We start from the raw sequence: 15288 nt of genomic DNA, 5'->3' as shown, positions 1-15288 counted from the left end.
GGGAACATACAAATACAAAACATACACAGAAATATGGAAAGCCCTTTGTTACATAATGCAAAACCAGATGAACAAAGTACAGACTAAATCTGACCATATAAGAAAAGGAAATGAACATTAACGAACAAAGAAGCCTGAGATTTATCAGGAATGACCAAAAAGTTAAATTGATTCAATTTAGTTCTTCGCAATGTCCACCCCATTACTCCTCTGGGGCCAAGCAAAAAAGCTTAATTCTTCCTCTAAAACATCACCCCAAAATGCTTGAAAACAATGGATATGCTCTCTGTGAACCTTTGCTTCTCCAGGCCAACTACCCCCAATTCTTTGAACAATTCTTTCCTAGTTGGACAGTAACTCAAAGCCATTCACCAACCTGGTTTCCCCTCCTTTCTAAAATGTGATGCATAGAATTGAATGAAACACTTCAGAAGAGGACTTCCCAGTACACAGTACAATGGGACCGTCACCTCTTTATTTCTGAGGGCAATGCTTCACAACAGATTTGCTGTTGCTGTTACCCCACTGCCGTCTCATAGTGAGCTTGCAGTTTGATAAAATTCCCTGATCTTTTTCAGATGAACTGCCAGTTTAACTATGACTTCCTCATTTTACGAAGCTTTCTTTTTAAAACAATTCTTAATTTTGTCAATGGTATTCAGTCTTAACATTCTTTTCTTTTTAAATTTTGAGTTCCAAACTCTCTCCTCCCTCCCCCACGCACTAAGAAGGCAAGCAATATGGTGTCAACTATATATGTGAAATCATGCAAAAATCATGCATAGTTAGCCATATTTCAAAAAAAGCCAGAAAAATAAAGGAAGGAAATCATGCTTCGATCTGCATTCAGAGTTCATCAGTTCTCTCCCTCTCTGAAGGTGGATGATATTTTTTCATCATAAGTCCTTTAGAGATGTCTTAGATCATTGTGTTGATCAGAGTAGTCAAGTCTTTCACAGGTGGTCATCATTACAACATTGCTGTTACTGTGCATATATGATCTCCTGGTTCTTTTCACTTCACTTTGCATCAGTTCATGTAGGTCTCGCCATGTTTTTCTGAAACCAGCCCCCCTCACCATTTCTTATGGCACAATAGTACTCTTTCACAATCATCTACCACAGCTCATTCAGTCACCCCCTGATTATGAGCATCCCCTCACTTTCCAATTCTTTGCCACCACAAAAAGCTGTTATCAATTTTTTTTTTACAAATAGGTCCTTTTCCTTGATCTCTTTGAGACGCAGACTTAGTAATGGGGTGCTGGATTGAAGGGTTTACCCAGTTTTGTAGTCCTTTGGGCATAGTTCCAAATTGATCTTCAGAATGGCCGGATGAGTCCCCTACTCCACCAGCAGTGCATTAGTGTACCTATTTTTCCCTCATCCTCACTAGCATTTGCCATTTCTCAGAGGTGTGAGGTGGTACCTTATTAGAGTTGTTTTAATTTGCATTAAAACAATTTTTTAATATGTACCTTTTATGTCACCATTTCCCATTTTTGTCCTTCCCTGCTGAAGTTGATTTCTCAAACTCAACTGTAAGAATTCACATTTGTCCCTTCTAATTTCATCTTATTTGATGGAGCCCAATTTAATAACAACAACTAGCATTTACATAACACTTTAAGGTTTGCAAAATGCTTTACAAACACTATTTCATTTGCTCCTCACAACAACCCCAGGAGGTAGGTGTTATTAGCACTCCTATTTTATAGGGCTTAGGAAACCGAGGCAAACAGAAGTTAAATGAATTGCCCAGGTTCACACAGCTAGTAAATGATGGAGGCCGTATTTGAACTCAGGTCTTCCTGACTTCACGTCCACTGATTTATCCACTGCACCAAATAGCTTTTAAAATCTTTCTGGATATTGATTTTGTCATCTAGTGCATTAGCTATCCCTCCTTAACTTGCAGATGGCATAAAGCTAATAATGATGCTACCCATCCTTTTATCCAAATCACTGACAAAAATGTTAAGCAGAACCAAAATAACCCTGAGGCTCCACCTCACACCCTGCAAATTGGCAAAAACGACAAAAATTGACTTGTCAATGTTGGAAGGATTGTGGAAAGGCAGGTACACCAATATGAGCAGTGAAAAGGTACAAGCATTTGGGAAAGCAACTGGAAATTATGCAAATCAAATGTCTAAAATGTCCAGATCCTTTGTACCAGAGTCCCTATTATTGGGCTCACACTCCAAGGAAGCCATTGAGAAGAAAAAAGTTCCCTATACTCCAAAATATTTATAGCAACATTTTTTGTGATAGCTAAGAATTGGAAACAAAGTAGATGTCCATCAATTGGAGAATAGCTAAACAAATCATGGTACATGAATGTAATGGAATATTACTGTGCTGTAAGAAATGATGTGTGATGAATACAGAGAAGCATGGAAAGACCTATAGGAATTGAGGCAGAGTTAAGTAAATGGAGCAGAGAAAACAACATACACAGTAACTACAACAGTATAAATAGAAAGAACACCAACACACCAAAAAATCATAAGTAAATGTAACAAAGTTGTAAGATCAAACAGGAATCAAATGAAGAAATAAGAGAAGATAGACACTCCAAACCTACTCCTTTGGGGAGGTGGGAGGTCCACCGTTACACACTATACATGTTTTCAGACTTTTAAAAAAAGGTTTTGATCAGTTCTGCTGACTTTTTTCACCAATACCAAATAGTTTTGATGATTACTGATTTATAATTGAGGCCTAGAAATGCTATTTTTTGGCAGAACAAGGAAGTTGTTTCCTAAGATGACAGCTAAGATAGAGGAGGAAATAGTCAACCTCTCTTTAAAAAACAAGGGGGGCAAAACTGAATACATAAAAACTCTGGGGGGCAGCTAGGTGGCGCAATAGATAGAGCACCGGCCTTGGAGTCAGGAGGACCTGAGTTCAAATCCGGCCTCAGACACTTGACACTTACTAGCTGTGTGACCCTGGGCAAGTCACTTAACCTCACTGCCTCACTGAAAAGCAAAAACAAACAAAAAGAACAATAAAAAAACTGTTAAGATCTTATCTAAGAGTACCACTGAAAGCCCAAGCTTAGACTTTCTCTGTCTGTACATTCATTCTGTACCTTCACTCATTCATCCTAGATAAGGTTCCTACAAGAAAAGGTCTGTCTGCAACATGGCCATGTCTACACAAAGAAGGAGTCGGGGCTCTACATGCCTTGATCAAGCTTGGTAGCAATAATCACAATTGGCATTGATGTAGCATTTGAAAGGCTTTCCTCTGCTTTCTGTCTTTCACCTCACTGATTTCTCATAGCTTTGAGAGGTGGATAACGTCTGCATTTACTATTCCCAGTGCCCAGATGGAGAAGTTGGCTTTGCCATGGTCATAGATGCCTGGTCAAATGTCAGAGGTGCGATTCAAACCTGGTTTCCTGACTCCAAGACCAATGCTGTTGACACTGTATGACTCTGCCTCTCTTCTCACTTTGGAAAAATGAGCTCCATTTGTTGTTGGTGGAACAAATACTTTGGAACTGACTGCTAATAGTGTTTTGTTTTTTTAAATTTCTGAGTTAAGAAAAAGTGGCATTTATTAACTTACAGTTTTAGAACTTACTGCTATTTCAAATTAAAGAAAAAAGAAACCTCTTTTACATGAATAAAAACAAAAAAGAAATGCTATTCTTGCATCACTACACTTTTCTCATCATTACTTGCTATGAGATTTTTGATCTTTTATTCTTTCAAATGAATTTTGTTTGTCTGGTTCTATATAGGAATTCCATGGTAATTTGATTGACATAGAACTAAAAGTGTGAATTAATTTAGGTCAATATTGTCATTTTTATTAAACTGGCATGGCCTAACTATAAACAACAACTATGCCTCCAGTTATTTAAGTCTTCCTTTATTTCTGGAAAAAATGTTTTGTGATTATACCAGTGTAGGTCTTGAGTTTGTCTTACGTTGGCTCCCAGATATTTTATGCATTTTGAGGCTATTTAGAATGAAAAAGAAATCATTTCCTCTTGGGTTTTGTCATAAAAATGCTGATTTTGGTTATAGAAATGAGATATAGAAATGCCAATTTTTTCAAGGACTTATTTTGCAGCCTTCACTGAATCTTCTGTCTCAGCCTCTTTGCTTCAAGCTTTCTAAATAAACCATCATATCGTCTCTTTTTGGATCACATTGTTAATTTATTTCTTGTCTTACTGCTATTGCTAGCAATTCTAGAACTGTCAAATAATGGTGGCTTTGCTTCTGCATTTATTAGGAAAGCTTATAGTAATTCCCCATTGCAAATAATAGTTAAAAAAAAAAAAACCAATCCCACAACCACTTATCACATTAAAAATGGCCCTTTATGCCTTTGCTTTTTAGGGTTTCTAGCATAAACGAATGCTGGGTTTTGGCAAAATCTTTTAATCTTTTTCTATATTTACTAATATGTGTTTTTTGCTTATAACACCCCCTCCCCCACACACACACACACACACACACACACACACACACACGATGATTATGTTGATTGTTTTTTTGAATATTGAATCATCTTGGTAGAAATCCAATTTGGTCACAGTGAATAATTTTTAAAAAATACAATTTTGTAGTCTTTTCCTAGAATTTTCTTATTATACCTTCTTTGATCCTTCTCTTTTCTCCAATGTTACTTAAAAACCTTCTGTTGTCCTTAGCTTTTTCATCATTCTCAACATCTAGCACTCCTCACACTATTCTTTAGGAAAGCATAATGCAATACTTTGTCATTCAACTTCTGACTTCCCTTACTTACATCTTCACTATATGCCCTTTTAAAATAGAAGATGGGTGGCTGGTTCTCTGTGCAGTCATATTAGTCTCTTCAAACAACTCACATTTTTCTTCCTCAATGGAATTGTTTTCTTTTGAGTCTTCAGAATTTCATTCAGGAGTAATCCATCCTTTCTCAGCTGATTTCGCCTGTAGAACCACAATCCAACCCTCTGAACCCTTTGAAATCTGCTCTCCAAAACTCTGGGATACATGTTGGACTCTGCATACCTTTCCTTCCCTCTAACACAAACTTTACCGGAAAGTCAGCATTTCCTCCCAAGGAAACAGCAAATATTCCTTCCTGTTGGACAAGTCTACCAGGACAATTCAAGAAGTTCTTTGCTGTTCTGGCTTTTGGAAGAGGGAGAAAGGGCAGATATCTGGATAAGTTAAGTCCCCCATCATGATTCTAGCATGTCTCTACGTCAAGCTTGGGATGTTTCCTGAACTCTCCTGTTTCATTTCTGTCCAGGTGGACTATATAGAGTGTACGCTAATGACAAAATGGATTCTATTTTCTCTTTCCAATGATCTTCACTCATATACTTTCCATTATGTTACCTATTATGGTCTGTTGACTTCCTTGCAAAAGCATACTTTCTTAACATAAAATACCATCCTCCTTTCTGTTTTTGCCTAGCCCATTTCTTCTGAATGTGGCATATATATCCAGAAGCACGTTTGAGTCTGGGGTTTCACCCCACCAAACCTCAGTGCTGTCTAAAAGGCCAGATCTGTCTCCTGCTTGGACCGCTAGTTTATCTTGCTTATTGCCTATACTTTGGGTATTTCTGTACACAGACATGTGAAGCTTTAGAATTTTTTTACTAATTCCTATTCTTGGAGTTAAGAGTAGAATGGAAACCATCATGAACTTGATTAGTTATACTGAAAAGCCAAGTAAAGTATACAAAAAACTCCCCCCCCCACCCCCACCCTCATCTACGGAAAGAGATTCTCTTGAGCGTGAAGAGACTGTGGAATACCAGTGCTGGCCACATTTCTTTTCATGGGCACTCACCCGGAGTTTGGGGGGTGGGTTTTCTCCAGCGTCTTTTTTCTGTTTGAGCTGAACAAGTTCCTGAGCTAGTATCTTTCGATCTTCAAGAAGGTCATTCAGATGGCGTTTGGCTTCTTCAGTACTGACCATAACCTCTACTTCATTTCCAAGCCAATTCTAAAAGAGAGAGACAAATAAAATATCATGGAGGTCTATGTCAGAGATATGAGAACATATAGACCATACAGGCTGGATTCAGCCCTGTGACAATTTCATCTAGTCAGTTGGGCAATTACCAAGTAGTGACATCCTATTTTCGCCTAGAGCTAAAAAAACGTAATATAACATAAAGTCGTTATCCATAACACCCTAAAGGGCTACAGAATGTGTCTGACAAGCCACAAAAAAATCTGTTACTTCACCACCTCATCCACCAAATTCATTTCACTGCCTCTTCCTTAACTACAACCCCTATCCTTAAGCTAAGGTAATTCAACATACATCTGAAGCCCCCTCAAACACCCTAGTCATTCAGTTCTTCAACCCCCGACCCCTTCCCTCCACATCACCCACATGAAGGGATGGTCATGGTTTTGATTTGTCTTCCGATATGCCACTATCTTGAAAAAACCTTCACTAGATTCTATCATGCCCTCTCTCTTTTTAAGCCAAACTCCTAGAAAGAGCTGTCTGTGCTTGCCTCCACTTCCCCTCTTCTTACTCACTCCTCAGTCCTTGGCGATGTGGCTTCCAACTCCAGCACTTGACGGCCTTTCCTGCAAAGTTCCTGAGGATTTCTTTCTAATGCTCTTGTCCTTGTAGGAACTGTTCTCTTTATTTTGTTCTGCATCAGTTCATGCTACCAAGGGGCCTTTTAAGTCATCTCTGTCATCATTTCTTATAGCACAATAATATTCTGTTACATTCACATACTACAGTTTGTTCAAGTGATGGGAACCTGTAGATGATGCTGATTTTCTTTTTTCTCTTTTCACATTCTCTTCATGGACTTTCATCACCTTCTACGTCTTTTCTACACTAATTTATTCTATGAACCCTCCTTTCTCTTTCTCTCTTCAAAACCTCAGAATAGACCCAAACTACTGCCAGGTCCTTGGTCTGTCTTCCTTGAAGGATTGGCTCTCTATTATCCCCCTTCGTGTACTCAATGTGCCAAACTGACCTAGTTGCTATTCTTCATGTACTGCCTTCTGGGTCCTTCTTTTTGTGCGGGCTAATTCCATGTCAGGCAAGCATCCTTTCCTTAACTTTGCTTCCCAGAATTCCTAGTTTCCTTTAAAGATCAGCTCCAAGGCTACCCTTTCCTTAAGGTCTGTCTTGATCTTCCCAGTTGCTAATGCCCCTCTTCCCCCAGAAAGTACTTTTTTAAACTCTTTGTTCATGTTGTGTCCCCCCAATAAAAAGTAAACTCCTTGAGGGTAGGAACTTCATGTGTCTTTGTGTTAGCACCTAGCACACAATAGGCACTTAATAAATGTTAGCAGAATGAGTAAAAATATCATTTGTTCCCTACTGCTTTTCGGATCAGATACATGTTCAGCCTGGCATTTTAATCTCTCCAGACCTGGATCCTACCTACCTTTCTGGCTGGGACTGTGGGCCATTTCATCTCCTACCTCTGTGGTCTCCAATACCTGGAATGGCCCGGGCTCCCCGACTCTTCCTCTCAGGATCCCTGCCACCTCTTTCAGGAAGCCTGTCTTGATCTTCTCAGGAGTCAATGCTCTCTCCTCCATGGAGTAACTTTATATAACTTTACACATACTAATCTAAGTATACTTAGTTGTCCATCCCCCCCCCCCCTAGAAGGGAAGCTCCTTGAGGTACAGGACTGTCTATCTATCTTCACACATAACAACAACTAGCATTCATATACACCTACTCTGTGGCAGGCACTGGGCTAAGTGCCTTTTACAAAATCATCTCACTGATCCTCACAACAACCCTTGGATGTAGATGCCGTTATTATTCCCATTTTACAGTCAAGGAAACTGAGGACAAACAGAGGTAAAGTGGTGTGCCCAGGGTCACATAGCTAGTAAGTGTCTGAGACAAGATTTGAATTCAGGCCTTCTTGACTCCAGGCCCAGTGCCCTGTACACTGCAGCGCCCTCTAGCTGCCTCATACATACCTACAGCCCCAATGTCTATCACAGAGTAGATATTTAAAAATGTTTGCTGAATTCATTTAGTTACCAGGTCCAAGTCCTTCATGTCTTCAGGGAGCATAGTTTCCCAGGGGGGAAAAAAATCATTATTTTGAAATCTCTATTTAAGCATTCAATCAATAAACGTTTATTAAGCACCTACTGTGTTCCAGGCATTGTGCTAAATGCTGGGGACACAAAAATAAGCTTCCAATCTAACGTGCTCCTCAAAGGCCAAGCAGTCATTTGGTTGGTACCTTTACTCGAACTGCAGTTCCTTCCATCCCTCGGCTCTGGCTCTCTTTCCGCTTATCTGCGGCCTCCCGTTGTTTCTGGAGAGCATCCCTGAGGCGCTTGTTGGCAGCCGCTGCCTAAATGGTACACATTTCTGTTGGCTTGAGGAGGAGTGAGGAGCAAGTATCCCCATAAAAGCAAAGACAAGTCTAGGGGCTCTGAGTCACATGGGAACTAGCTTTGACTTCACAGCTCCACAGGCATATCACTAGTGCAGTGCTACTATTCTGAACCTACAAGAGGGACAAATGTGAAGGAACAGCCTCAGACCTCATACGTGGAGAAGAAAACATAGCAACACAGATGTGTTCTTGCTGAAAGTTTCCAGCATAGAATTCAAAAAATCTCAGTGACGCTTTCTTCAGTGCCTAGAAACCATTACACTAGCCCCTTATGTTACCACTATATTTCTGTCCTCCCCCTTCCAACAGGGTTTTTGGACCCACACTTTAGGGCCAATCTGCTAACTCGACTGGTTGGGTCAGCAACGGTTCTCTAATTAGTCCCTCAGTAAGGGAGAGGATGTGGGCTCACCTCAAGAATGAACATAAATATGTCAGCAATAAGAGCAGACCGGACAAAGTGATATAGAACAAGACGCGGAGTTCTTACCTCCTCAGTTTTCCGTCTGAGGACATTGGATTGTTTCCGGAAGTCTTTTTCAAGCTTTAGGAGTTCATACTGCCTCTTACGATCCTAAGAAGAGGGAAGTTTGAGTCTGAACATGTTTCTCCCATGGTGCTCGCTGAGAACCAGCTTATCAAATCAAAATCAAATCAAAAGGAACCATTCTCTAGTTCCCTGTGTCCCCGCCTCTGCCTCTCTCACTGGCACTAGGAACTGGCAGCACCCAAAACCTGGGGTGAAGTGTCTATTTTTGACTGACCGCATGCTGCCAGAGGGTAGAAACCTCCATCATGAGACAACTGTTCTCCTACTCTCCAGAGAGTCCCAATGTTGGCAGATAGGAAAGGAGACATGCTACTCAGGCAGCCAAGCCATGGGACACCAAGCCGGACAGGAGCTTCACTTTGCCAGAGAGGCAGATTATTTAAGACAGATATTGACAGCTGTAGCTATAGCGAGATATGTGGGTATATAGAGACAGATATCTGTCTACCTATCTATCTCTATCTGCCTCTCTTTCTTTCTCTCTCTCTCTGATCAGAGAGGCATCAAACAGTACACATGAAAACACTATGGGATGTCAGATGAAGACTTGACTACTCCTCTGGCCCCTCTTCTACTTCTGAATTCCTTCCTTAACTTGTCTCTATCTCACATAGCATTTGCACACTTTGCTTTTTCTTACATTGACTCTTGTATAGTTACCACTGCTGTCCCACCTCTCCATGAGGATTACAGGTTGTTGGAGGGAAGCTACCTTGTCCTGATATTAGCACTATAAATTCTACAAGGTGTTTTCATACACATTATCTCATTTATCTTACAACAATCTTACTATGTAGGTGGGCTAGTAATTATTATCCCCATTTTGTAGATAAGGAAACTACTTCAAAGAGGTGAAGGGACATGCTCAAGGTCACACAACCAGCTAGTGGCAAAGCTGGGACAAGATCTCACGTATTGGAAATGCCAGGTTGCCTCAAATAGAACCTCGCACATAGTCGGTGCACAACAAACATTTGGTGAATGAATGCTTTAATTTCTCAGAAGAAACTATGAACAATAGCTGGCAGTAAGCCAAGTCACAGGCTCTTAAGGAATCATGAGGAAACTCACTCGCTCCTTAAGCTGGATCACTTCCTTGTCCTTTTGCTGCTTCCAGTGTCTAAACTTTTCAGCCTCTTCTTTCATCTGACGCATCAGCTGTACTCTTTGGCTTTTCATCAACTAGAGGAGAAAAAAGAAATGAGGATTACTCGTCTCTGAGCCCACGTGCAGATGAACTGGGATTTCCAAGTAGAGATTAATGAGACACTTTAGAAATCAACAAATATTTCATCCCCTTTTGACTCTGAGATTCCACTATTATATGTGTCAAGGAGGTCAATGAGAAACACAAAGTTCCCAAATACATCAAAATATTCATAGCAGCAAATTGTAATTGTAGCAACAAAAAAAATTGTAGTAGCAAAGATCTGGAAATAAAGTACTTGCCCATCAACTGGGGAATGGCTAAACACGTTGTGGTACATGAATGCAATGGAATATTATTGTGCCGTAAGAAAGGATGAACATGCATAGCACAGGGAGACGTGGCCAGCTGTGTATGGGCTAAGCCAGGAACACGGCCCACAGGACTAGCACAGTGTCAACGCGAAGAACAATAACAACAAGATGGAGCATTGTGAAATTATAACGACCAGATCTGGCACCAGCTCCTCTCTCATGTCTTTGCAAAAGTGTGGAACCATGAGCGTGGCATGAACGGCACGTGCTGCTAGTCTTGGCGGATATTTTGCTTCAACCTCCTTCCTTTCCTCCTTTCTTTTTTATTCTTCCTTGTAAGGGTTGGTTTGCTGAGCGGGGGAGGGTCGAGGGATATATTAGATAAGGAAAGTGATATAAAAGCAAAATATACTAATCATTTTTTCTTCTTAATCCACAAAGGTAGATACAAGTGAAATTTCAGATTTTTTTTTTTAAAGGCAAACCCTTATGGTACTAGGAAGGTGCATGTCACCAATGAATTTGGAGATGTTATGGAAGGAAAAGCATTAAAGTAAGAACTTGATTAGAGGTTATATAATTTAGATTCTGCCAATAGCAGTTACCCTAAGCATTCTCTAATACAGAAATTTAGAGTCCTTCCCAGCACCCCTCTAACCAGGTGGAAGCAGTGGTTAAAAACTCCAAATGGGGCATAAAAAGAAATTAAACATTTTTATTGACATCTTTTGTTGCCATATCACCTAAATCTCCCTCTTACTTAACCCCATGTACCAAAAACCCACCCAGTACAACAAATAATGTTTCAGAGAAACAAGAAGAAGGAAGAAGAGAAAACCCCTCAGGTGGCAAAGTGGATAGAGCACTGGCCCGGGAGTCAAGTTCAAATCCGGTCTTAGACCAGACACTTGACACTTAGTAGCTGTGTGACCCTGGGCAAGTCACTTAACCCCAATTGCCTCACAAAATAAAACAAAAATCTAAAAACACATGCAGTGTTCCACACCCATAGACCTCCTGCTTCAGTAGAAGAGTGAGGGGAGGTGTCTTCTCACATCTCTTCTTTGGGACCAGGCTTGTCCTCGACAAGTCTGTGCCATTCACTTTCCATTGTTTTTCTGTCTTTCTCCCCATTTACATTACTGTGGTCATGGTATATATTGTTCTCCTGGCTTTGTTCATGTAAGTCTTTTGGTGCTTTTTTCATCATTTCTTAGGACACATTACTGTATCGCATTCTGTTTTTTCGGTCTCATCAACGGGCAGCTAATCTTTTCCAAATTCTTGGTCACCCCAAAAAAGTATCACTATAAATATTCTGGTGTTTATGGGGACTTTGTTCTTATAAATGCACCTAATTAGCGGAATCTCTGGGTCAAAGCAAAGGTAGTATTTTCAAGGATTGTTCATTACCCGTATCTCCTGATTAAGTTTCGAGACCGTGTGCTCTGTGGATTCTTTTAACTTCAGAAGCTTCGACTGCTCATTCAATTTTTTCTTCAGGTCAATAATTTGCCCTTCCAGTTCCTGGAGCCGTTTCCGACGACGCTCACTCAACCTGTATAAAAGTGCAATAAATCCAAGCGTTCAACCCTGATGCCAAATGCTACAGTCCTAGACTGAGCGACTGACCTTAGTGCTCAGCAGTAGGCATAGGAGAGATCACATGCCCTCCTCTAGCCCAGTCAGAAGAATTTTCTTGCATAATGGATGCCTGCTAAAGCCAGAGACAAGGTAAGCCTTGCATTCATCTGTCTGAGTATACAAGGAGACCACAATCAACTCTACTTCACCCTCTACCACCACATCCTAGAAAGCAGTTTAACCTTAGATTTGCCAGAAGAAATATATCCATTTTCTAAGTCTGCAAAGGAAATCAGATGTGACAAATACATGCCATGTCAAGGAAAGGGAAGGTGGGATAGATAATCAGTGAAGCAGAGCATTGGCGCAGCTTGGGATATACTCTTTGGTATTATTTGGACCTGACCGATGGTTGGCTGAGGAAGTCTCCTGTAACAATGGATTCATTCCAAAGCTCCATTACCACTATTACATGGAAGAAAGACTCCTACAGCTCACAAATCTCAACTAACTCAGAGACTTCCTTGACCATCTCCTATTCTGAAGTGACCTCCCTCTTAAAAACTTCCAATGAAATCATTGTCTATAAAAAAGTTGTCTCTTCTGTTGCCTTTAGTGGTTATTTAAAATATCCATGAGGGGAAAGATGTTGAGAAATCAAATTGTGATGGGATAACAGAACCCTAAACATTTTGGGAAGCACTGCTATAGAAGAAATGGAGAAATATGGAAAGATTTCCCCTCTTTTATAGATTTATACAGTAGAATAATTTTTGGAAAAATAAGTTTCGGCCCCATCATTGAGGTGCTTCAAATGGAGCCTGGATGCTCTTGTTGGGGCGGTTGTAGAAGGGAGTCACACTCCAGTCCAGGTTAGACTAGATGACTACATAGTAAATCACTTCCAACTCTGAAACTGTGTGAGTAGCTTTTTTTGTGTTTGTGTCTTGTCTTTCAAAGTAGGTTGTGACTTCTTTGGGAGTATCAACAGAGCCAATGCCCGAGTCCTCTCCGGATCCTCCCCAGCCACCCCCGAGTGTTTAGCAAAGTGCCGTCCCCCAAGTGCTCAGCAGAACCAATGATTTGGGCCTTACTTGGCTTGGTTCACATCCTTCTTTGCTGAATTAAGTAAAAGGATCAAGTCTTCCTTTTCCTTTTGCAGACTGACAACTTCCAACTCTAGGCTTTTCATGTTATCCTAGAAGGGTTATGGGTCAGAGAGAAAGAAACCATTTACCAGGAATGAAAAAAATCTTCTATATCTCAATATTTACTGATCTCCTATGAATTATGTCAATAGGAAACCACTACTGAGAAAGCTGTTTTTGTGATATAAAAGTCAGAGAATGAAAAATAATTCTATAACAAGCACTTACAATTCTGCATACACTTAATAAAAAGATTATAGGTAGTTTGGTGGTTTCCATGATCGGGAAAACCCAGTGAACAGATTCCTTCCTGTTTCCTTCACTCTAAGACAGATGAAAGGAAGTTGGCTAACACTGGTTGTCAGTTAAGATTAGACTCAGGGTAGGAGTCAGCTTTGTATGGAAAAGAAGAGCCAGAGACAAATTAGTACCAGAAATACTTCTTATAGAGACTACAGCACTATTTCCCAACTAATATGCTTTTACTGAATTTTTAAAAAAGTCATTCTTGTTGGACTCTCCTCAAGACAGCAGAGTGAGTTACAAGAACAGAATGGCTCAGCTGCTCCATGACTACTCCAAAAAGTATTAAAAAAACGATTGAGAATTACAAAGGGAAATCAGAGTAAATATTCATCTTATAATAACAGAATTTACGCAGTGCTTAGCAGAGTGCCTGAGACATAGTAGGTAGATTATTGAAATTTATATATGTAGCACTTTAAGGCTTACAAAGTGCTTTGCACTTTATTTCATTTAATCCTCATAACAAATCTTGGGAGGCAGGTTCTATTATTATTTTACAGATGAGGAAAATGGGGCTGACAGAGATGAAGTGACTTGCCCAAGGTCACATGACTTGTAAGATCTGAAGCAGCACTTTCTGCCTCCAAGTCTAGCACTCCATCCACTAGACCACCTACCTGCCCAAATTAAATACATTTTGCTATGCTAGGTCTGAACAACCAAACCCCCCAAACAAACCTGCAGGCCCTAGGTAAGGGGTGCGGCAAGAAAACCCCAGCACTGGGATGTGCTCAGGGAAGCCTGCTACCACACACAAGGCGGGGAACCCCACAGCCTGATGCTGTGCTTGGGCAAGGAGACAGGGACCCACACCTGTGCTGCTCTGACCAGAACCGAGGCTCAGATGAGGAAGGCAAGGATTGGCAACAGGCCACTGTGTGCATATCAACATTGGTACAAGCACAGTGGGCTGGCCTGCAGCTCCACAGGTACTAGAGAACATGGCTCTTTGTTCCCCAGACCCCAGATAACACAGATCGATAAAAGAGGATGCCACAGAAATGTAGCCCTGACACAAAGTTCCAATTCAGGAACTAAGGCTGGAAAGAATGAAGAAACACAAGAAATCACTGACAACAGACACATTTAATGGAGCCAAGGATGCTCAACAGTAAGTCAACAAATATTTACTAAGTGCCTAGTATGTGCCAGGCACCATGCTAAGCACTGGGAATATGAGAAAGGCAGAAACACAATCACTGCTCTCAAGAAGTTTATAGCCTAATGGGGGAGAAAACATGTGAACAATTACGTACAAACAAGATATATACAAGATAAAGTGGAGGTAATCAACAGAGGGAAGGCATTAAGAGTAATGAGTTGGGAAGGGCTTCTCACAGATGGTAGGATTTTAGCTATGAATTGAAGGAAGGCAGGGAAGTTCGAAGGCAGAGATGAGAAGGGCAAAAGTTCTAGGCATGGGGAAATAGCAAGTAAAAATACCCAGAATCAGGAGATGAAGAATCTAGTTCAAAGAATAGCAAGGAGGCCAGACTTAACTGGATCACAGAATACATGGTGGGGTGTAAGGTGTAAGAAGACTGGAAAAGTGGGAAGAGTCCATATGATGGAGGACTTTAGAAACCAAACAAGATATTATATTTGATCTTGGAAGAAATAGGGAGCCTCTGGAGTTGACTGAATTTGTGTGTGTGGGTGTGCCTGTGTGCACGAGTATGAGAGAGAAAGAGAGAGAGAGAGAAAAGCAAACTTGAGCTTTAAGAAGATCAATTTGTAGCTGAATGGAAAATGTACTGGAGTAGAGAGAGACTTGAGGCAGGGAGACTAACTGGAACTCATGGAAGAAATGAAGAATTAAAAGATGATGATACAAATGAAATAAGAGCTCTAAAGATAAGAATG

The 15288-nt window shown here is 40.6% G+C and overlaps 1 protein-coding gene across 3 annotated transcripts in view; it reads right to left on the bottom strand.

Moving 5' to 3' along the window:
• The window catches only part of KIF4A (kinesin family member 4A), a 78473-nt gene that overhangs the window by 20551 nt on the left and 42634 nt on the right, over positions 1-15288 (bottom strand). For all 3 annotated transcript variants that reach the window (XM_020976477.2, XM_078147950.1, XM_078147951.1), the window contains 6 exons: positions 13066-13169; positions 11801-11945; positions 9998-10108; positions 8867-8950; positions 8218-8331; positions 5814-5969 (listed from right to left, as the gene is read on the bottom strand). In XM_020976477.2, coding sequence (XP_020832136.1) covers positions 5814-5969; positions 8218-8331; positions 8867-8950; positions 9998-10108; positions 11801-11945; positions 13066-13169 — 714 coding nt within the window. The remainder of the gene's footprint in view (positions 1-5813; positions 5970-8217; positions 8332-8866; positions 8951-9997; positions 10109-11800; positions 11946-13065; positions 13170-15288) is intronic.

This window comes from Phascolarctos cinereus, unplaced genomic scaffold, assembly GCF_003287225.1.
Source record: "Phascolarctos cinereus isolate Bilbo 61053 unplaced genomic scaffold, phaCin_HiC Scaffold_8;HRSCAF=390, whole genome shotgun sequence".
Taxonomy (NCBI): Eukaryota; Metazoa; Chordata; class Mammalia; order Diprotodontia; family Phascolarctidae; genus Phascolarctos; species Phascolarctos cinereus.
This window is presented reverse-complemented; position numbering and strand designations above follow the sequence as displayed.